At 38.9% G+C, this 21,708-nt stretch overlaps 4 protein-coding genes across 4 annotated transcripts; 2 read left to right on the top strand and 2 right to left on the bottom strand.

Moving 5' to 3' along the window:
* Nucleotides 1-923: 923 nt before the first annotated feature.
* On the bottom strand, nucleotides 924-1,730 carry LOC135609103 (LOB domain-containing protein CRL1-like). The gene is made up of 2 exons (XM_065102192.1): nucleotides 1,394-1,730; nucleotides 924-1,315 (listed from the first exon to the last, which is right to left on the bottom strand). Exons 1-2 carry the CDS (start codon nucleotides 1,670-1,672, stop codon nucleotides 950-952), a joined length of 645 nt encoding a protein of 214 aa, XP_064958264.1. The 5' UTR covers nucleotides 1,673-1,730; the 3' UTR covers nucleotides 924-949.
* A 1,380-nt stretch (nucleotides 1,731-3,110) lies between these two features.
* On the bottom strand, nucleotides 3,111-7,829 carry LOC103983052 (uncharacterized). Its single transcript, XM_009400233.3, has 5 exons — nucleotides 7,580-7,829; nucleotides 4,447-4,561; nucleotides 4,262-4,351; nucleotides 3,608-3,706; nucleotides 3,111-3,489 (listed from the first exon to the last, which is right to left on the bottom strand). Exons 1-5 carry the CDS (start codon nucleotides 7,645-7,647, stop codon nucleotides 3,391-3,393), a joined length of 471 nt encoding a protein of 156 aa, XP_009398508.2. The 5' UTR covers nucleotides 7,648-7,829; the 3' UTR covers nucleotides 3,111-3,390.
* Nucleotides 7,830-8,467: 638 nt separating this feature from the next.
* LOC135608741 (phenolic glucoside malonyltransferase 1-like) lies at nucleotides 8,468-8,791 on the top strand. The gene has a single exon (XM_065101778.1). The coding sequence runs from the start codon at nucleotides 8,468-8,470 to the stop codon at nucleotides 8,789-8,791; it is 324 nt and encodes a 107-aa protein (XP_064957850.1).
* Nucleotides 8,792-13,930: 5,139 nt separating this feature from the next.
* Nucleotides 13,931-14,840, top strand: LOC135609102 (ethylene-response factor C3-like). The gene has a single exon (XM_065102191.1). It carries the CDS (start codon nucleotides 14,011-14,013, stop codon nucleotides 14,713-14,715), a length of 705 nt encoding a protein of 234 aa, XP_064958263.1. The 5' UTR covers nucleotides 13,931-14,010; the 3' UTR covers nucleotides 14,716-14,840.
* The last annotated feature ends 6,868 nt before the right edge of the window (nucleotides 14,841-21,708 follow it).

Raw genomic sequence — 21,708 nt, 5'->3', positions numbered from 1 at the left:
CATATATAGATTGATATAGAGAGAGAGAGAGAGAGAGAGAGAGAGAGAGGCAACATTATAGTAATTTAAAATGACAGGGCACTTTAATCACTCTATATAAGTTTAGGTATGATTAAAAAAATCTCATTATGGATATATATATATATATATATATATATATATATATATATATATATATATATATATATACATGTATATTAAAATTAGTCACAAACTAATTGTATGCAGGTGAATCTCGGTGGGTGTTTAGGATTTTAGCCGTGAAAAGAATCATTTTTTCTAGGATACGATTACTTTTGTGGTTTTGTGTGATTTAATGGGTACATTTAAATGGGTCAAAGCATAAATATAGCTCCTTGGATATCATTATAACATAAGAATTTAAACTCTTAGGCCTTATACAAATCAAAACCATGCATTTAATTTTTCTCATTGACTTGAAACTACTGTTCTCAAATGAATTCTGAAACTATCAAGTGTGTCATGGATTGGGCAAATGCTACTTTTGCATCACAATTTCGATGATTCCATGGACTTAACCCTTCCCTTTGGAGTTTCATCAACCAATCCAGCAAGCATTGCAGGCAAAGGCAAAAAGCCTCATCATGCAAAAAGAGTGTGTTGAGTGGTCGAAAGAAGAAAGAAGCTCGAGTAAAGTGAAAGCAAATGTCACATCGAGGGTCATATGATCTTATCTTGTCACTTGATTGAAATCAACAAGTTTAATCCTTAAGCCTCATATAATGCAAGCAACATATCATGCAAATCTCTGAAGATAAAGTAATACTTAACTAGCTAGTGCATGAATAGACTTTAGGTTTTTATTCCTACTTACTACTAAACTAATGGTCGTCCCACAGCTTCTGCTAATTACATGTTTAGCTGAATGAATGCATGTCAATTATTGGGAATGGGCAATGATGAGGCATCCAATAATGGATCTTCATTCTTATGAACGACCAGGATAAGCAAAAGCTACAGATAGAAGGCCCTCCACATCAGTATATGATGATGATGATGACGATGATGCTGACGACCTCCAAGGACCAGCTTGCACGTCGAGAGATGCCATGGAACGAGGAGCATCCTCACTCTGAATCCTGAACACCATGGCCTCGTCCTCCACCATGGCAAAATGGGAGTTGCAGTCGTGAGAGGACCGGCAGCTGTTGCAATCCGCAAGCCAATCGTTCGTCGAGAAGATTGATGCGTAAGCAGGTGGCGCGATCCCTTCTCCAGGCGACGTCGTGCCATTTCCAAGTGCCAATTGAGCTTGGGCTTTCAGAGAGGCTAGCTGAGCTTGCAGAAGAACAACCTACGACATGGAGGGAAAGCATTAACACCGGAAGGAATGCGGTAAAAAGATCCTTCTTGCGTGCTGAGGAGGACTCACTTGTCGCTGGAGGGCAAAGATTTGGGCGACGCAGCCGTAAACGGGGTCCAAAAGCCTCGCTTGTGCCTCGTACGAGATGGTGACTGCGGCCTCGGATCGGTCGGCGGGAGGGAGGTGCATGAGGAGCTTGGACGCGTTGCTCGCCCCGAATACCTTGTGGATTGCCGCGAAGTGAGCCGCGCCCTTCTCATGGCAGAAGTGGGGGGCGAAGACGCAGCCACTGAGGCACTTCCTCCTTAGGAACTTGCAAGCTCCACAGGGAGAGCCACACCCTGCCATGTTGATTAGCCTTCGGATCGATCAAACGGGATTGGGTTGTCTTGTGCTTGTGGGTGAGGAAGAGCGACGTCTGCTTGGCTTATATACGCTTGAAGAGAGGGGAGTCGGGATGAAAGATCAACATTGCTTGGTCTTCCGAATGGCCGACAGATTTCACTGTATTTTGTTAGAATATAGCTCAAACATCACCTCATCCCACATAATATATTTCGATTAAGCAGCCATAGAAGGTTATATTTCCTGAAGGCGTTAATCATTCACTCAACCCGAGATGCAAACATGAGAATCTTGTGATCATTTACACGAGTATTACGCCATGAACAGATTCAGTTGCTTTCCAGTGTTTGCAGTTACTGTTGCATCATTTGAGTTGGGAGATCAGAAGTGGCTGAAGCTTGTGCATGGAATTGGACTTCTTGGAAGCCATCATCTTCCACCTTTCCATGGCTTCAGTCGTGTGTCTGCGTGTGTGTGTATATATATATATATATATATTTTAGAGTTGAAGACAGCTAAAGTCACGCTTTACAGCACGAAGACACATAAGACCTTGTAATTATGATCTATTTTAGACAAGCTAATCTACATAAATGAGTCGCTAATGTTTCACATACTGTACTCCATATGAAACATTGTGAAGTTTAAGCAATAGTTTCTTGACCGAGTAATTGCTTCTGCTAGTATTAATAAGCTATCTACTAGTTGTAATGCATCCGTATATTAAATGAAACAATAGCTTGAGTGAGAACGCATGGCTTTGTCTGATATATAGAGCACTTGAAGTGGAGCCATTCCCATGATGACTAGAAAAATAAAATACCACCGGTTGGTCAATTTTGGCAGGATTTGGGGAGCATTATATATATATATATATATATATATATATGATCAAAACAAACCTTATCAATGTATTAGTTAGTCTAGAAGACCAGTCAAGCAGACAAAAAAGACATATGTGGGGCCAACACACGTGTGATCATATTATCCTCGTTTAAATCCAAGTCTCAGGAAATTTTCTGTTGCCTCTTGTTGTTGCAACAACTGTTCATAGACGCGACAACCTCCAAAATGTACGGTTGTGGTTGTACAACATATATCATCATATGAAGATTATGTATATATAAATACAAATATACATGTTGTATATACGTGTAAATATACAATATATTATCATCAAATGGCTACATAAACATGATAGTCCCCTTCGATGAGCTCAAATGGACATCTAATTGGTTGAACAAAATTGGGGACAAGGCCACGATAACCGACTACTTGCCTGATGATCTGGGACATGATTTTGTTGTGCTCCTTTTGTTTTCTTTGGGTGCCTTAAGCTTGCGAAGACTCCTTCAATATAAAGATGATGTAACCAAATATGGTTTAGCCACTAAAGAGCAGCAATGCTAACAAAGGGTTTCACCTGAAGGAACAAGTGTAGTGTTGATAAATCTTGTTAATCATTAATAACTCGGTGCAGAAGTCTAGATTATGAATTGATAAATCGCAAAATAATGTAAGCAAAAAAACTTGGGAAAAATGGATCTATAGTTTGTCAACTCGACCTCTAGTGTACCAGAATAAGATAGAACACAACTTTCACAAAGGAAGGGGATCTTAAATCTCCGCCAACAGGTAGAAAATGACACGACTGTGGTGGTCTGATGGGGGAGTAGACCAACTGATTCCTACAACTCGGACTGCAGCAACCATCAAACACTTCAATTGGTTTTTGTCTTAGAAACCTTCTTTTTCGGACGCTTTGGGATGGAGTTCTTCATGCCCAGGAAAAAGAGCAGCGCACCAATGAGAGCCAAATTCTGGAGAACAAAAAAAAGAAGAAAGAAAGAATTAAGTCACATCCAATTATAACAAAATCCTAACCCACAGAAACAAAATAGAGAGTTGACACATGATGTGAAGGATATGTGAGGAAACCTGAATAAACTTGCTGAAAAGCTGCACAAATTCTGACTTCTCAACATCGTAGTTGTAGAAGTCATACATGACCGGAGTGATGAAAGCCAGGTAAAGAAGCTGCACATGAATAAATGTCCAAGAATCAGAAATTTGTTTTAACTACCATCACAATGTGCATCAAACGCCTCATGGCAACAAATCATAAGCCAGTGATGACACCATGAAGGATGGAGTCTCTCTGCACCATCAATGGCAGAAGTAGGCAATGACAGGAAGAACTGACATATTTCATGTAAATTAAGGTACATCCACCAAACTTCAGCCTCTTGCTGTTTGGTTCCCCAATTGAAGGATTTACTTAAATCTGTTATACTGAGTTCAAACCATTTTGGATGGGTTTGGTAGATTCTGGCAAAACTATTCAAAACTGATCTAAACCAAATAAATTAGATGGAATTACTGAAATTAGGATAAACAATCCAAACTGACTTAATCTCGAAGCTTAGGTTTCATGTATTCTGCAAGAACTAGGTCTAAGCTAAACAACCAAAAAATGTCAGATTCAATATTGGTAAATATCCAAGCATCCCAAGGCCAAAAGTTTCTCTCAAGCAAAATGCTTCCTTTCTGGACAAAACATGTAATAATAGTTATATACAAGACAACAATTACCAGTAGATATGCTCCAAACGAGCTGCTGAAGATAAACAGTAGGCCACCAAGTCCTTTCAGAAAAATAGTACCAGCAACAACCTGTCTCATCTGAAAACAGAGAACAAGAGGACATTTCAGATAAAAAATATCGGTAGACAAATATAGCATCTCAAGTATTGAAAAACAATAAAGACAGTTCCTACTTCAACATGAGGCACTTCAAAGCCAATATGTGAAGAAGCATGCTTCATGAAAAGGTTGAATTTTGGCTTAAGAGCCTTTGCAGCTGGTCCACCATTAACTCCAAATTCACTAAACCTGCCACACAATTATACGTCAGAAGAAAGCATACAGACACATTCAATGGATATCAAAGATGCCTGAATCATACATAATGTCAGTCAATAATCTTCATCCGAGTACCGTATCTCCACAAATTATGATATATCGCAAGTTACGTTCATGCAAAGTTTAACTTGCATTGGTTCAGTGAAGTCACTGGGAGCTTCCCTAGGCTCTCAAGAGAGGCTTAGGTGAGGCCCGAGCACCTCAAAATGACCCAGGCAAGGAGCCTAGGAGGGGGAACCAGGCGAGCACCTCAGTGAAACCAAGCGAATCAGAACACTTTTTAGGATTGGACCTGGTTCAAGCCATTTGATCTGATTTGATGAGTTCAAAAATCTAAATCCAAACCTCCCACTTCCCACCTGTGCCTTAGTCAACCCATGCGAATCAGAACACTTTTTAGGATTGGTTCAGGTTCAAACCATTTGGTCTGATTTTGAGTCCAAAACACTAAACCCAAACCTCCTCTTCCCACCTGTGTGACAACCTCCATGCGTAAAAAAAAAATCAAAACACCCTCCTTTTCTCCCTTACCTCTGTTCTATGCTTCTGTGGGCTCAAACAGCCCACCTCCACCAAGTTCCTATGATCTCTGTTTTTTCCAACAATTCTTGATAATAATAGCTTATGAATTGTATTAATTACTAAATTTATCACTGTTAGAATTTTGAATTGTCACCACAGTTTTAGGATCTCAAAATCTTGAGTCAGGATAATTGTAGGTAATATTGTATTGTCTAAATTTTTAATTTTTGACTATATTTTTTATAAATTTTATATTAGAAAGCGTCTCACTTCATTCGAGTGAGCACCTAAGTGAGTGCCTAGTGTTATGGGAGTTTCAAAATCTTGGTGCTTTTTAGAGTTAGCACTTTTGGCAGAATGAACCAGTTTCTAGCTCTCAAAATATCTGCTGCACTATCTTAATACAACCAATAAAGACATTATCATATATCATCCCATTCTGTGGCATGGGCAAGATTTTATCTACCTCCCTCTATCCTTCCTCGAGCTGTGTTTTCAAATAAAATTAATAGATACTTGTGTTCATCACCAAAAAAAGACCTTTACTGCAGAAGTTCCTTTACAACAAAATAACAGACACATGACAGTAAAAGACCAAAGATTAAATGAAACTGGAAAAAGACTCTAGTAACAATAGTACAGTAGAGTCTATAGGACAAAGTTAGTCATATGTTTTACCCTAAGTGAAGGCCAAGGTTTGACTTGGGGAGATTATATAGTAACTTCTAAGGCAAGTTTTTGGCATTACTTATTGTTCTTATTATGTTTATAAAATAACAACATAAAAAATTGTAACAAATATTTATTTTTTCAAAGTTACAGAAGTAGAAAGTTTCCATGTCTACAATTGCTTACCTTACCATCTAATATGCCTAATGAGAAATAATAAGATTGCACTCCCAATGAACTTTCTGAGAAAACACAAATGAAACACACACCATGCAAAACACAACCTAGTATTACTTCTCTAAGATGTCAATATTCTTTTATTTAAACATACTGATAAACATTAAACCATTACCATCTCATATCAGGCCAACTCAATGCTGAAGCAGGACAGGCAGACATTCAAGCATAGCCCAGTATATATAACTGTGTGTTTTTATTTAAGCTATGTATAATCACCAATAGATGGTACTTAGAAGTGATCTAGCAGGTCGTGTCCTGATCCTTGTTTGGACATGCTTGATGTACCACAATATTTTTTAGTGCATAGATGTTGATGACATTTAATAACATATCATGTAGATATTCTTTGTTTAGCCATCTGACATAGTATCATCACTTTTTCTATGTTACTAATACAACGATGTCCATAAATATTCCAGTACATCAAAAAGCAAATACAGAAGAACACACACAGCAAAGAAATCCATATGTAATACTAATTTCTAGAACTGCTAAAAGAACAAAATGCTGATACTACATTTGCGAACTGTTGAAAGAACAACATGCTGATAATTAAAGACAACCAGATGACAAACCACAGAATGTGGATAAAAGTGTCATAGCCAAATAACAGCATAAGGTACGGATACCTCAGAAGTTTCCATGATAAAAAAAATGCTAATATAAAAAGGTAATAAGAGTATGATCACTCTCCAACTAAATCCTTTCAGGAAGGGTTGATTCCTTCCTTCGCATTTGTTTCTCTTAACGCCTCTCCTTTTTGGGACCATATCAAGAAAACCTTCTAATTTGCCGAGACTAGTCAACCATTCAGTTTTACTAGTCAGCTTAAATACTCCATACTCCAAATTACCAGTATGTTTTAACCGATCAGGAACAAAATCCATAGGAAGTCTATTGCTGTCTCTGTTGTACCAATCAAATAACATCGAACTCGAGGCAAACTTTTATCCAACCAGGTACTCCCTATTGCCTATAACTACTTACAATTGCCCATTTAATGAACGTGTACCCAATAAAGATCGTAGTGCATCAAATTAAATGACAAACAAAGAGAAGAAAAAATTGAAGATCTAACTTACTTCCAACAAGAATCCTAAAAATAAACAGATCATATCAATAGAAAACAAAACTTAAACAATGAGAGAAGAAAACATCGGACAGAGACCTCACATAAGAGATCAAGAGATAGATCAAAGAACAAAATCTACCGAATCAACCTCAGCAAATTAGATCCGAGCAAAACCGCCAGTTCAGGCAAGAAAGCATCACCAGAAAACCCCTCCAAAAGAAACAAAACGAGCTCATCAGATCACCCATAGGCGACCAACACAACAAGAGAGCAAAATTCATTAAGTCGTGGTCTCTATAGCCAAATACCCCCAAATTTAGAAAGCCCGGAACAATAGAAAAACCAAGAGAAACCCACAAACGAAACGCGTCAAAAGAATTGAAAGAAAAAAAGGAGAAACTGCAGATCCAAATAAGACAAGCAAAAGATCAATAAGTAGGAGGAAAAGAAAAGAAGGGAAAGAAAGCGAGGGAGACTGAGATTACTCCTGGTAAGCGGAGAGGAGGAAGACGGACGCGAATAGAACCCTCCCAGCGAAGGAAACAAACCCCATCTCCGATCCGAAAAGGGCAGGAGAACAAAAATCTCCGATCCAAAAGGGGACGGAGAGAGATGGGGGAAGGGATCACTGTCTCGGTCTCTTGCTCCGATCCGCCGATTCTCGGAGGCGCAGCGAAGGATCGCAAGGCTAAATAGAGGGAGATCGCTCGGGTCCTTACCTACCTCTTTGAAAGGCCACAAGTCCATTTGCTGACGCCCAGTACTCGATCTGGACCGTCCATTCCAGTAGACTCCGCGCACGGAGCGTCCATCTAGATCATGCTCGGCGCAGGTTACTGCAGAGGGCGAGGACGATTCAAAATGCCGTGTTTGCTATGCAATCGCCCTGAAACTTCAAGGAAATATCCGCATTGCCTCTCCGGTCTACCCCAAGTCTTCTACCGCATGTTCTATCTTATGCGACACTTCACTGGCCGTCCGATTCGTTCTGGGGAGTTTGAGATAGACAGTGCTCGTGCGGACTCGTGCGTGTATGAACAGTTCGGTCGGAGTTATTCGAAATTTGAATGGATGCATCTCTAGCCGTCGGATCATATGATCGAGAGGAGCGATGACGGTGGAGATCAGCCGACGTAATAGTCACGCGGCGCCATAAATTGGTGTTACGGGTTGCAGCGTCCTTAAATCGCAGTGCTACTGACCAACCTGCATCGATGGAGCCTAATTTATTAGTACAAAAGGGTTGAAAGGGTATCTAAATGACAAAAATATCCTTTCCATGCATTTCCTACCTTTAACCGCCATTATAAATGTAAAAACATAGCGAGAAGGCCCATCCATGAACCAAGCCAGCTTCCACAACTACCATATCAATGGCGTCATTGCCGGCGTTCCGAGTTCTCGTCATTACCATATCAATAGCTGAATCCACTTTGCCCCTCACCTTCTTCGACATAGCATGGGAAAACGCTGGAGCGGTGGAACGAGTTTTCTTCTACCATATCTCCCACTCCACCTCCGACTTCTTCGACTCCATCCTCCCCGACCTCAAGTCCTCCCTCTCCCTCGCTCTCCAGCAGTTCTACCCGCTTGCCGGCAAGATCTGCCACCCCCTCGACAAGTACGAGATCCACTACGCCGACGGCGGCGGAGTACGAGGCGGACTTCGAGGATATCTCCGGCACCCATGGAAGTGACATCAACGTGCTGCGACCCTTGGTTCCCCAGCTACCCAAGTCTGACGACGGCCGAGTGCCGCCGCTGGCCTTGCAGGCGACAGTATTCCCAAACCAAGGCGCGGCCGCATGCGACGGCTTGAGGTCCACGCGGTTCATGTCTTCTTGGGCCTCGACACGCGCGCGGTCCAAAGGCTTGGCGGGGGCCTTGGCGTCGCCGCCCGTCTTCGACAGGAGTATGATTGCAAGATCTCTTTGAGACCGTCACTCATATCATGTGGATATAAACTGTGGCTTCAGGGAAAAGATTGAAAGATTCTTGACAAACATGTGTGTTTGGCAGTAAAGTTGCAGTTTCATTTGAGAACAAGTTGACAAGTCAAAAAGTCAGCATTGAGCAGGAAACAGTAGATGGACATGATAGTTAAACATTATTATAGAATTTTAGGTATTTGAATCCATCAACTGCATCAGCAGCTGCACATTCCAAGATAAGCTCTACCAGGTCCAGTATGATCTTGGTCATCATACAAGTCACCAAGTTATGGTAGATGAGTAATACAAGTCTGCAATACAAGGAATGGTGTGTTTCACAGCCCTCTTCCTTGCACAGAACCTCTTCCAAGAGAAGTATACTTGTACCAAAACCAACTAGGAAAGGGCAACACTAAAATTTATCCTCGACGAAACTCTACTCTCATCAATATCACAAATATAGACCGACCCGTATGATATATTTGTACAGAGATCCAGCAAGATTGGTTTTCTTCTCGGATAAGCTTGATCGCCGCATCTTATTGAGCCACAAAAGCCATGTAAATTCTTTAGGTTCAGAGCATCAGTTTTCTCAATTCCAAATATCATGGTTGGAATGAAGGAAACTAAGGACCAAGCAATTATTCAAACAAACTTTAGTCAATGATGGTAGTTGTCCGACGGATTTCTCATTAATGATATTCCATAAATTTTTTTATATCAAATAGTTTGTCATAATTAGCGAGTTCTGTCTTATCTCATAATATTTAAATATTTCTTTAATAGACAAGCAATATTACTCACATCTTATTATCGATATAAATTGAGAGAGACGTAAATATATATGCATGACGATCAAAGGATGTTGAATTTTAGATTTTGATGATAAAATTAATTAATGAGTTTATCAGATAAATATGTTTTTAAAATGAATAACGCATAAAATACTTCAATCATAGACTCGGACTACCAAGGGTTGAACGTTGTATTGGGAAATTATTGTGTCGAAAATTAAACGTCAAGCCATAGAATTGATCGATATACAAAAATCAAATTTTATGCTAGAGGTTCGAGCATCGTGCTAGAAGAATCAAATATTATGTCGAAAGATTGGATGTCATGAAAAATTTGGCATCCCAATGAAATAAGCGATATGTCAAAGGAAAGGATGATATATTAGATGTTCGAACGAAATACCGGAACATCAGATGACATGTTGGAATAACGTATAATGTGTCGCAAGCTTTGTAACTGTGTCATATGTGTGGTTGATTTGTCAAAGTTTTGATTGAAATCACTACGAGTCAATTTGAGTTGGTATTGGGCTTGAATCATGCTAACTTGTCAAGGAAGCTATTGAGCTTAAACTAGGATCAAATTGAGCATATTAGAAAGTCAAACCAGTGGTCTAAACCAATCCTAGGCAGCGGTATTGCTAGGCCCAAGCGATAGTACCGCCTGAGTCAACTGATAAGTATTGCATATGCTTTATCGACGTTTTCCAATAATGGTACCATCTAATTCGACGGTAGTATTGCCTAGGCCAATAATAGTACCACCAGAGCCAATATTTGCAATCTGGTTATAGCGGTAGTATCGGCCAATGTCGATGGTAGTACTGCTCGCATTTCAAAATTTTGGGGATTTGAATTTTTGGCTCAATCTTAAAGCCTCTTGAGGCATATCAAGCATCTTAAAGTTATAGAATTCTAAGTTATAGAATGTGAGAGATTTTATATAAAAAGAGGGTGAATGTTATCTAAAAAGAAAAAACATGTAACAAGGGTAGTTGATCTTCGCCCATTGAAAATAAGATCGATAATAAAAGTTAATGACCTTGAAAAAAAATGAATCAGGAATAGACATATGTCAAGAAAATCGAACCATGATAAATTAGTTTGTCTAAAAGATCGATAATAAAAGTCAATCACTTAGAGGGAATATGTGTTCTTTACTTGTGTCATAATTTTATTCTCTTTACTTATAATTTTAATTTGTTCAATCAAAATTTAAAAATAAGTTGATTTATCGATCGAATTTTAAAATTAATTAAAAAATATTATTATATTAATTTACCCTGCCCCTCTATCATTTAAGTTCTTGGTATGGTACAGCAGACATCTATAATCCATCGATTCATTTTAGAAGACAGAAATGTGAGAAAACAATAAACAGATTACCCTTTTAACAATATGCAAGAACGAATGTGTCTCTCCCCGACATAATGCATTCATCATCAGGCTAATTGGCTGTAAAATTTCATGAATCGCATCAAAAGAAATAGCATAGTCAGAATGCAATCATTGTTCTGCTGATGAGCAAACACATGAATCTCAAGAACTCGAGAAATGGTTGATGAGACAGAGCACTAGCCCTTCAGTTCCAATTGGCCATAGTCGATTCCAAAAGCACAATTCATATGATTCTTGAGATCTCGAAACCCTAACCCTAATTCCAAGCCAATCGAGAAGGGAGAGGAGGAAGATTTGGGAGATTCGGGCGAGGCGAAGCTTTCGAATATATAACAAAAGTTTTATAAGTTTCGCTTAAGCCTTTATTAAAATGAAATATATAACAAAATTAAAATGGCAACTTTCAGTCAGTTTATATATTAAAAATTCCTTATTGTGACTAATTAAACCTATTTCCGCTAAGAGGTATTCACTGCATATAATGAATCAAATGCTCATTATTACGACTGAAATAAAATTAGCTTAGCTAGAAAGTATAGTTTATTATGATGAGATCCAAAAGTCTTAACGCAAGAGAAATATTTTATAGTTATGACGAAGTCCAAAAAGATCGTTCAGAATTTTCGTTCAAGTCAAAACGAAATAATAAATAATAAATAAAGTATTGGAACGGAAAAAGGGTGCAGACTATTTTATTTATCATAGGGTGGGACCCTTTTGTATGGACTCGTCATTCAATATCTTTTTAATGTAGTCAAAGGAATCTATTAATGCATTAACGTGTGACTCATCATAGACAATGGGACTATGCAACGAAATATGCACAATCGATGAGACCATATGTGCGCACTCGAGAGATTGTGTGATATGACTTAATACTAATTGGATGGATATTGGCAACCTTTTAACGCCTTAAACATGTAAGCAACACTTGTAGGAATGTATATATTAAAAGCCATACACGAGAGAAGAATAGATTCGTGGAATTTTGATATCAACTAATTAAATATATTGTCATCGTCAGAAGAATAATATTTTTATCGAATAGGTTTGCCACTGAATACAAAAGTAGACACGCCAAATAAAGTAGATCATGATCTTTGAACTTTCAGATTGCCGATACCGAGGCAAAACCAACTTGAATTCCTCGAGAGTTCTGGACTCAGAATGTTCTGAAACCACTCCTCGTCTCCCCGCCCCTCTCCGGGAAGCTTCCTCAAAGCTTGCAAACCCAGCTTCACCTACCCTTCACCTTGGTGGGGCGGGGGGTTGTCAGCAACAAGCTCTGTGGGACCTCGATGGTGAGGGGTGGCACAAGAACAAGCGGTGCAAGGAGATGGCCTGGTTCACCGCACTTGGGAAGGCGGGCTCTGCTGCCTGCCACATGTTCAAAGCATGTCCTGCTTCAGACAGTGACATGGTAGGAATTCTCACAGTGTGTCTACAGAAGCGGTGGCAGCTCAGTTCCTGATCTCGGTTTCGTTTGCTTGCCTTTGTGTTGCATCGCCACGGTCGAACATGAGGTGATGACGAGATGAAGGCGATTGGGAGCATATTCCTGTTTTACAACTCGAGTGCGGCACGTAATTGCAACTGATTTGGATTGATGTCTTCCGATTACATCACCGGGTGTCCCATCACACAGTCTTCTTCTGCAAACAAGCTCCTCTACCTTATTGCCAAGCAATATATCAAGCTAGCTTTTGCTTAGCTTGGATAAACCATTGATTTTTCACTCACAAAATATGAGAGAGAGAGAGAGAGAGAGAGAGAGAAGAAAAAGAAAAGTAGATGGACTCATTGAATTGCTAAGTAGACCATGAATATTTTACTCCCTAGCCATGTTGAAACGTAGAAGGTAGTCAAAAATGTCAATAGCCTGGTTTGACAGGGGACTTCACACCTGTAGCTCCACTTTCATCCCTCATATTCTTTTAGGTGTGTTTTTGTGCAGACCAACTCTGCCGATTGCTTGCAAAAATCTCACAGTGAGATGTGATTTCGTATCCCTCTTTCTGAAACACTTTGGTCACCTTGATTTGTTTCTGAAGCAGAAGCAGCAGCAGCAGCAGCTCTGCAAAAGTTGATTCTCTTGAAGCAGAAGAAGAAGCTTCAGTTGATTACTATCTTCTCCAAAGGTTACATGGAACATGAACTGACGACCTACTGCAGACATATGTTTTGGCATATGAACAATGGGAACTAAGCATGATGATGCAAAATTTGCCGTGCAAACTCTGTGCTGTGCTGTCAGCTGATCCTGTCAGCTCAGTATCAATACCAGTGGAGTCAGATGGAGAAATCACCAAGAGTTACTGTGACATTCCATCCCTCTGCTCCACTAGCTTGTCGTGGTCCTTTACACACCACACTTCCCAGGATTGAAGCCTTCCCAAACCACTACTCCTGTTCAATATATATGTCTACATATATAGAAAGAGATAGCGAGAGGAAAGGCTGATCTCACATAGAGTTGTTTGTTATTGGGCCCAGTGGTGTGGGATGCTCTTCTCTGACCCGGCCGCCGTGCGAGATTGACTCACGTGCTCTTTTTAGTCATTCCAGGGGCGAGGGGGCCACCTCCTCCCACCTGGGACCCAGCATGCGATGCCTTCGATTCGCACAAGTCCAAGTGGCCCCTCTTTTGTCCGATCCGTTCCCTCCCGCTCTCATCTCCTTCAAGTATAAGAGGAGGCGGGCTCCAGCCGTCCTTACGATCAAGCTTAGCAGTTGCACTGATACTACTGAGACAAGCGGAAGGCAGAAGCGATCTCTATCTTGTCTTCCTCTTCGATGGATTACTCTCTCTCCTTTCACTCCCATAACCAGGAACACTCATCCGAGTCCTCCACGTACTCGCCCAGGTCCTCGGCAACCGACGGCTTCGGGCTCGTCTGCCCTGACAAGCCCCTTCCGTTCGACGAGAACGACTCCGAGGAGATGCTGCTGCTTAGCATGCTCGCAGAGGCCTCAGGCAAGGCGGCGTCGTCGTCCTCGTCGGAGGTCCTTGACAGCCGCAGTTCACCCCGACCCAAGGAAGAAGAGGTGGAATCGAGAAGCAAGGTGGATCATGACACAAAGGGAGAGAAGCCCTACCGCGGGGTGAGACGGCGGCCGTGGGGGAAGTTCGCCGCCGAGATAAGAGACTCAACGCGGCGCGGGATTCGCGTGTGGCTGGGAACGTTCGACAGCGCGGAGGCAGCTGCGCTGGCTTACGACCAGGCGGCGTTCTCGATGCGGGGGACGACGGCGGTGCTCAATTTCCCGGTGGAGAGAGTTCGGGAGTCGCTGCGGGGCGTGAAGTACGAGGAGGCGGAGAATGGGCTGTCGCCCGTGGTGGCGCTCAAGCGGAGGAATACCCTGAGGAGGAAGTCGACGAGCAAGAAGGCCAAAGGCCGGGAGGTGAGGACGGCGGAGAGTGTGGTGGAGTTGGAGGACCTGGGAGCAGAGTACTTGGAGGAGCTCTTGAGCACCTCAGGGTTTGCCAGGCCGTGGTGAACCGCAACTCTCAATCCTCGAGACCATGTTCTCTGTATACCTTTCTTGTTTCCTTTCTTCTTTCCTTCGTTCAATTGTTCCAATCCTGCAGCACAAAGAAGCTCTAAGAATTCTACTTCTTTCTCTGTTCCAGTGTAAAAGCGTTCGTGTTATGATCAGAGCTCGCAATCACAACATATCTATCATCAAAATCCTAAAAAAGATCAGCATTACAGTAAATTTTCATGAATCTAACTATTTTTTTTATTTAATATCATTAAAAACATATTTCTCCCATATAAAATATGGATTCAAATCTGAGACTTATTGCTTTTGAAATAATATACTGATCAACTCGAATGTCTCAACCTGAAACCTCTCGACAGAAACATGTAATTACTTAAAGCTACTCTTTCAATTGGAATCCGATCCATCTAGTTTCATCGAGTGTGAATAATCTAGGATCGGCTCGTGCATGCCAGTCTATAATGGTTGGCGTTCCTACTGCAATCTTTTTCTACCATAGTTTCAAAAGCAATCTTCTGCTGGTTCATGAGAAAGCCAGGTGCCATCTGACCCACAAGGATCAGGGCACCACCACTCCAAGTCATCATCTGCTGATGGCTATGGCTGCTGTGAAGGAGATGGTGGTGTTGTCCAAGGGGGATGCATTGCCAAATTCTTGGAGTCATGGGTCATTGTCTCTACTTGTCATTTTCCATGCGTGCTGCTTCATGGAAGCTTCCCCTGCCCATTTATCCGCTGATGATTTGAATAACATTGTGGAGCGACGAAGAGTTGTGTAGGTCAAGTTGACCAGTCAAATTCAAGGTTTTTGTGCTTGCTTTGCCTGTTCCTCATTTAAATAACCTTTTCGTGCAAGCTCTTGGATTAAGCCTTGCAGAACGCAGGCGTTGAATCCCATCCATCATCAAGTAATGCTTTATATATTCAATATAAAATATATTGTTCTATATTATGCTTGATCCAGTTCATTAATTCCCTCGAGAACTAGGATACTCTTCTCTTCCTCAGCTCTGAGTTCTTCTATCAGGAGAAGATACTTGACTTCAAATCCTCTCGATGCTTCTGCAAAAGCTGAGAACGTGAGATGAAAGCCTCCAGTAATAGCCAGGATCGTACAGGGCTGCAGTCTAAAATTAATACTTCCAATGATGTGAAGAAAACACAATACATCAAGGTATTTAAAGCCGCGTATGATCCAACATTAACCAAGATTTTCTTTTACAGAAATCAAGAACATATACAAAGAAAAAGTTCTACTGAAATATATATGTTTAATGCTTGCTGAATATTCTACTGAAATAAAGAAAAAGTTGATCGACTCAGAAAGAAAATCTAGCCAGGATCATGATCACTTCATTCTCTCTGCGTAAGCTCACTTGAAGTGACAGCCAAGTGCAAGAAAGAAAGAAAGAAAAAAAGAAAGAAAAGAAATGGAGGGAGGCTCATAAGAACGATATTTCAAGACCAGAGACAAACAAGATATCGTCCATTGGTTGTTTTGGAGAGTCTCATTTGTTTGTTTCCTTCGAGAGAACTCTCACTACAACTTTATCTCCGGAGTTGTCTTTTCGTGCCAACTCAAGAGCAATTCTGGTGAGGTTCTTCCAAAGACCAGCCCTGTTGGATGGGCATGATTCAGTTCCCGGCTTACGTCACAACTTAGCTTACGACACTTGGGAAGCATTTTCTTTATTGGCAACCAAAAGCATTTTTGTTTTATGTTGTTTTGCATTTGAAAATAAAATTCTACGTTATTCTATCTAAAAACTTCAATTAACATATTCCTCTCAAACGTGGTTAATATATAATTTTGTTCATGAATCTTCGATTAATCAGGATATATATTGAACAAAAATTTGATCATAAGATCTTAATTTTTTTATTAATGTAATTCTATCTTAAAACTTAAGACATAATATGTCATACTATGTGTATTTTATCATCGACAAACATTTTATATGACAAAACTAAGGGAACTTCATAGGGTAATTTATCAAAAAAGCCCCCACTATTTGTTTTTTTACTAGATTGCACCCCTTATTTGAACCTCCTAATGAATCATTTAATTTAGATTAAATTTATATAATTCGAGTCTATGTATATATATATAGTTGGAAATTATATATATATATATATATATATATATATATATATATATATATATATATATATATGTAAAGTTAGGGTGGTGGACACAAAGATTATTGAATATGTAAGAGGTTATATATTAGTATTGATGGTATGGTCTAATTTATTAGTATATATAATTTAGTTTATAGAATAATTTTGTATCACAAGCAAATAACAATATCATTTCAAAATTTGTGTTTATAATATATTTTTGTAAAACTCTTTTAAGCTCTGAATATCTTTAAATGTCTATGGAACATGAAGAAATTAAGTGTCAAATATCACAAATATATTATTATATAGAACATTATCATATCAAAAATTTTAGATTTCATAAATTCATACCTGTTCAATGTATAAAGTTCAACTTCATCTAAATAAACCAAAGTATTAAAGTCATATTCTTCTATAACTTTTTCCTCTAACATATTTCATATATTCACCAATAACATCATGGGCATTATGTATATTATAATCCATATCTTGTTCAACCTTTTTTTGTTATTCTTTGCTCCACTCATTCTTATTCAAATATTTTATAGCTATCTTCATTCTCAACCATTACAAAAATCCTGTTCAAATCAAAGTTAGAAAGTAGTAATTATGTCAAAGTATATCCTTCAATTTGATCTTGAACTTATTACGACTTCCCAAACAAAGTTTAAAGTTGTTTGAAAATAGATCCTTCAATTTGGTCTAATATCTCATGACTTCTTTTCAAATCAAAATTAAAAGTTTGAAGTTAGGTAGAAGTGTATCATTCAATCCAACATGTATCTCATGGCGTTGTGTTTGATTGAAATTCTCTATCTCAACTTAAATATTAAATATTTCATTTCAAAAAGAATCATCCAAAATATTAAATATTGACATTGAAAATATATAATATTAAACAAATATGAGTGTTTAATATTATAGGGGATGAATGTATCAAGTTGATAAAACAAACCCAAACAACATCTCAAACCATGACTTCTGCAAATTTAGATTAACAACACCTCTCACCGCATGACCTACTTTGTGACGAACCTTTACCTTAACGAATGGATTGCTTAGTCATAGGGAAGATGAGCTTTGTTAGTTTGGTAAGTCTCATAGTCCTACATCGGGAAAATCAGATTTGTTGTCTCGTATTAGAGCTATAAATAAGGGTCTGAGCTTTGAAGTCAGATACACCACAAGTGGCACCACAAGTAGCACCACAAGAAAACCTAAGTGTTTGCTTTTGGTTTAAGTCCATACTCAGTTAAATAGTTTGGGCTTATAGTTGAGGTTTTTCTTGTTTAGTATTTTCGGGTGTTTTATGGCCTAGGATCATCTTCCTAAGGTATATGTAATAGTCCATTTTCATAGTAGTGATTTGCTCCTCTTTCGTCCGTGGATGTAGGTCAAAGTTAATTGATCGAACCACGTAAATTTGGTGTTCTTATCGCTTTTATCTTTTCGCTTTATTGTCTTTGTTGTGTTGCCAAAATTACCCTTTGGTAAATATCATGAGGTCAGCTCTAACAAACCGGTATCAAAGCCTGGTTTCGGGATCTTTTGGCAACGATGACAATAACAAAGATTGTTATCAAGAAATTCGACATAAATGTCAACTTCGGCTTGTGGCAACTCAAGATGGAGGTCATTCTAGTTCAAGACGGAGTTGATTTGGTACTACAGGGAGCCTACGGCTAAGAGCATGTGGGACAAGCAAGCCTTGTACATGAAGAGGACAGTGGAGAATCGTCTCTACTTGAAGCAGGGTTTGTATATGCTTCAAATGACTAAAGGTACATCTATACTCTCACATCTTGATAAATTTGATTTCTTGATTATGGATTTGGAGAATATAGATACAAAAATTGATGACGAGGATAAGACCCTATTACTCTTGTGTTCTCTTCCTCAATCTTTTAAGCATTTCCGTGATACTTTGATTTATGGAAAAGAAATAGTTTCGTATCAAGAAATTAAATCTGCACTGAAATCTAAGGAGTAGATAGACAGGAATATCGTTGGGGAAAGTAGAGAGAATCAGGCTGAGGGTCTGGTTGTCAGGAGTAGAATGGATAAAAGAGAATTTGATAGTAGTAGATCTAAATCTAGATCTAAATTCAGACATAGAAATTTGGAATGCAGATATTGTCATAAAATGGGGCACATTAAGACTGATTGCTTTAAATTAAAAAATAAATTAAAGCAAAAGGGAAAAATTGTTGAGAAAACTATTGAATCCGTTGAAGCTAGTGTAGCAACTGATGAGAATGTTGGAAATATTTTCTCTGCTACTGATGGCAGGACGATGTCTAAAAATGAATGGATTTTAGATTCGGATTGTTCTTATCACATGTGTCCTAATAGGGATTTGTTTTCCACATATGAATCTTGTAATGGTGGAATTGTTTTGATGGGCAATAATACTGCATCTGATGTTTTTGGTAGAGGCACAGTCCGAATTAAAATGCATGATGGTATTGTGAGGACGCTCACTAATGTTAAACATGTTCCTGATTTAAAAAAGAATCTCATCTCTTTAGACACCCTAGAGGCCCTTGGGTGTAAATACACAGCTGAAGGTGGAGTTATGAAAGTTTCTAGAAGTGCTCCTGTTGTTATGAAAGCTTGTAGGTCTGGTAGCTTATATATTTTGCAGGGAACTACTGTCACAGGCTCAGTTGCAATCTCGTCATCATCATGGTCTGATTCTTTTCAATCGAACTCTTCTACTCAAAGAATACTAGTAGATGGTCCTGAGTCTACTGACGAAGTTGCTCCAAAGGAAGAGCAATATTCCATAGCCAAGGATAGACCATGGAGAGATATTCGACCACCACAAAGATATGCAAATTTGGTTGCATATGCTTTGTTTGTTGCAGAATAAACAAGTGAAGTTGGTGAGCCTACTTCTTACTCAGATGCAGTTTCTTGTGATAATTCCGCTAAGTGGTTGATTGCGATGAATGAAGAAATAGAATCCCTCTATCAGAATAGAACTTGGGATCTTGTGAAGCCGCCTTCGGGTAAAAAACTTATTGGATGCAAATAGGATACCATTGCTGAGGGGAAAGTCCTTGTTCAGAAAATTCATACGAAGGACAATTCAGCTGATATGCTTACGAAGCCTCTTTCGGTTTACAAGTTTAAGCAGTGCTTGGACTTGGTTGGTGTTCATTGTTGGTGATTGCCCATTGGGACTTTTATGAAGAAAGTGGAGCAAGTTTTGTTGGGACATGCCAAGGTGGAGATTTGTTAGTTTGGCAAGTCCCATAGTCCCACATCGGGAAAATCAGACTTGTTGTTAGAGCTATAAATAAATGTCTGAGCTTTGAAGTCAGATACACCATAAGTGGCACCACAAGTAGCACCACAAGAAAACCTAAGTGTTTGCTTTGGGTTTAAGTCCATACTCAGTTAAATAGTTTGGGTTTATAGTTGAGGTTTTTTTTATTTAGTATTTTCGGGTGTTTTATGGCCTAGGAACATCTTCCTAAGGCAAATGTAAGAGTCCATTTTCATAGTAGTGATTTGCTTCTCTTTCGTCTGTGGATGTAGGTATCACAATGGGAATCCATGCTTCCACAATCGATCAACATCGTCTAACGAATGAATGCTTTGGCGATGCGGCGAAGGCTTCAGCAACCCAATTACACTAAGCATTGTAGCTATGTCACAAGAAAGACGAGTTGCATGATCCCCACACCAAGAATCCAACCTTCGACGATCGGCGTCATCTAACGGATGCTTCGGTGACAGTAAAGGCTTTTGACGTCCCAGTTACACTCACAGATAGCGAAAGAATTTGACGATGCAATCAAGGCTTCGGTGACGTAGCCATGAAGTCTTCCGCGAATGGATTGGCAACGTAGCAACGATGCCTTCCACAAATGCTTTAGCGATGCAACAACCTATGCTTCCACAAATGCTTAGCAAACGTAGTAAAGAAGCCTTCCACGAATGCATCGTAGCCTTTGATGTCGATGTAGCAAAGGATTTGACAACATAGCACCGAAGCTATCCATGAGTGCTTCATTGACAAAGCTTCTCCACATTGGGTTTTTTGCTCACGTGAATGAGCATTTTGGTGAACTTGCCTATCTGATCAAAAATATAATAGTGAGACCTCTTTCCAGTAAAATGCCCTCTCTCTCTCTCTCTCTCTCTCTCTATATATATATATATATATATATATATGTATATATATATATGTATATATATATATGTATATATATATATGTATATATATATATATATGTATATGTATATATATGTATATGTATATATATGTATATGTATATATATGTATATGTATATGTATGTATATGTATATGTATGTATATGTATATGTATATATATGTATATGTATATATAAGGGAATTAAACTACTGCACTTCTTGGAACCTAATTTTTTGGAAATTGAGATCTCTCTAATTAGAGTTTCATAAAGTAAAAAATAATAATAGGGGTCATAACCTATATAAACATACAAAGTTTAAATATAATCTATTTTTGATTATAAAATGTAAATATAGTATAAATTAGTGTGAGTTAAAAAAGAATATAAATTAAAACTTTATTAAAGAATTTTGATATTATTACAAAAAAACTGTTTTGGAAGGTATCTCTAAGAACATGTCGATACTAGAGTTCCTACTCTGATGATATATAAATAAGTTCTCTAAAAAATCAGAAGATATGTGTGTTCTTTTTTACTTTTATATATTGTTGATAAACGCAAACCGATCCAAAAGTTCAAATTCTCGCATAATATATATACTATGAGCATTGTATAAGTAAGCAGTGGAAAGTGAAAGATAGGGTGCATTGTAAGATTTAAAGGAGCACGTGTCATCCTTAGGTTCACACGCACAACGT

Source organism: Musa acuminata, chromosome BXJ2-4 (assembly GCF_036884655.1).
Source record: "Musa acuminata AAA Group cultivar baxijiao chromosome BXJ2-4, Cavendish_Baxijiao_AAA, whole genome shotgun sequence".
Taxonomy (NCBI): Eukaryota; Viridiplantae; Streptophyta; class Magnoliopsida; order Zingiberales; family Musaceae; genus Musa; species Musa acuminata.
This window is presented reverse-complemented; position numbering and strand designations above follow the sequence as displayed.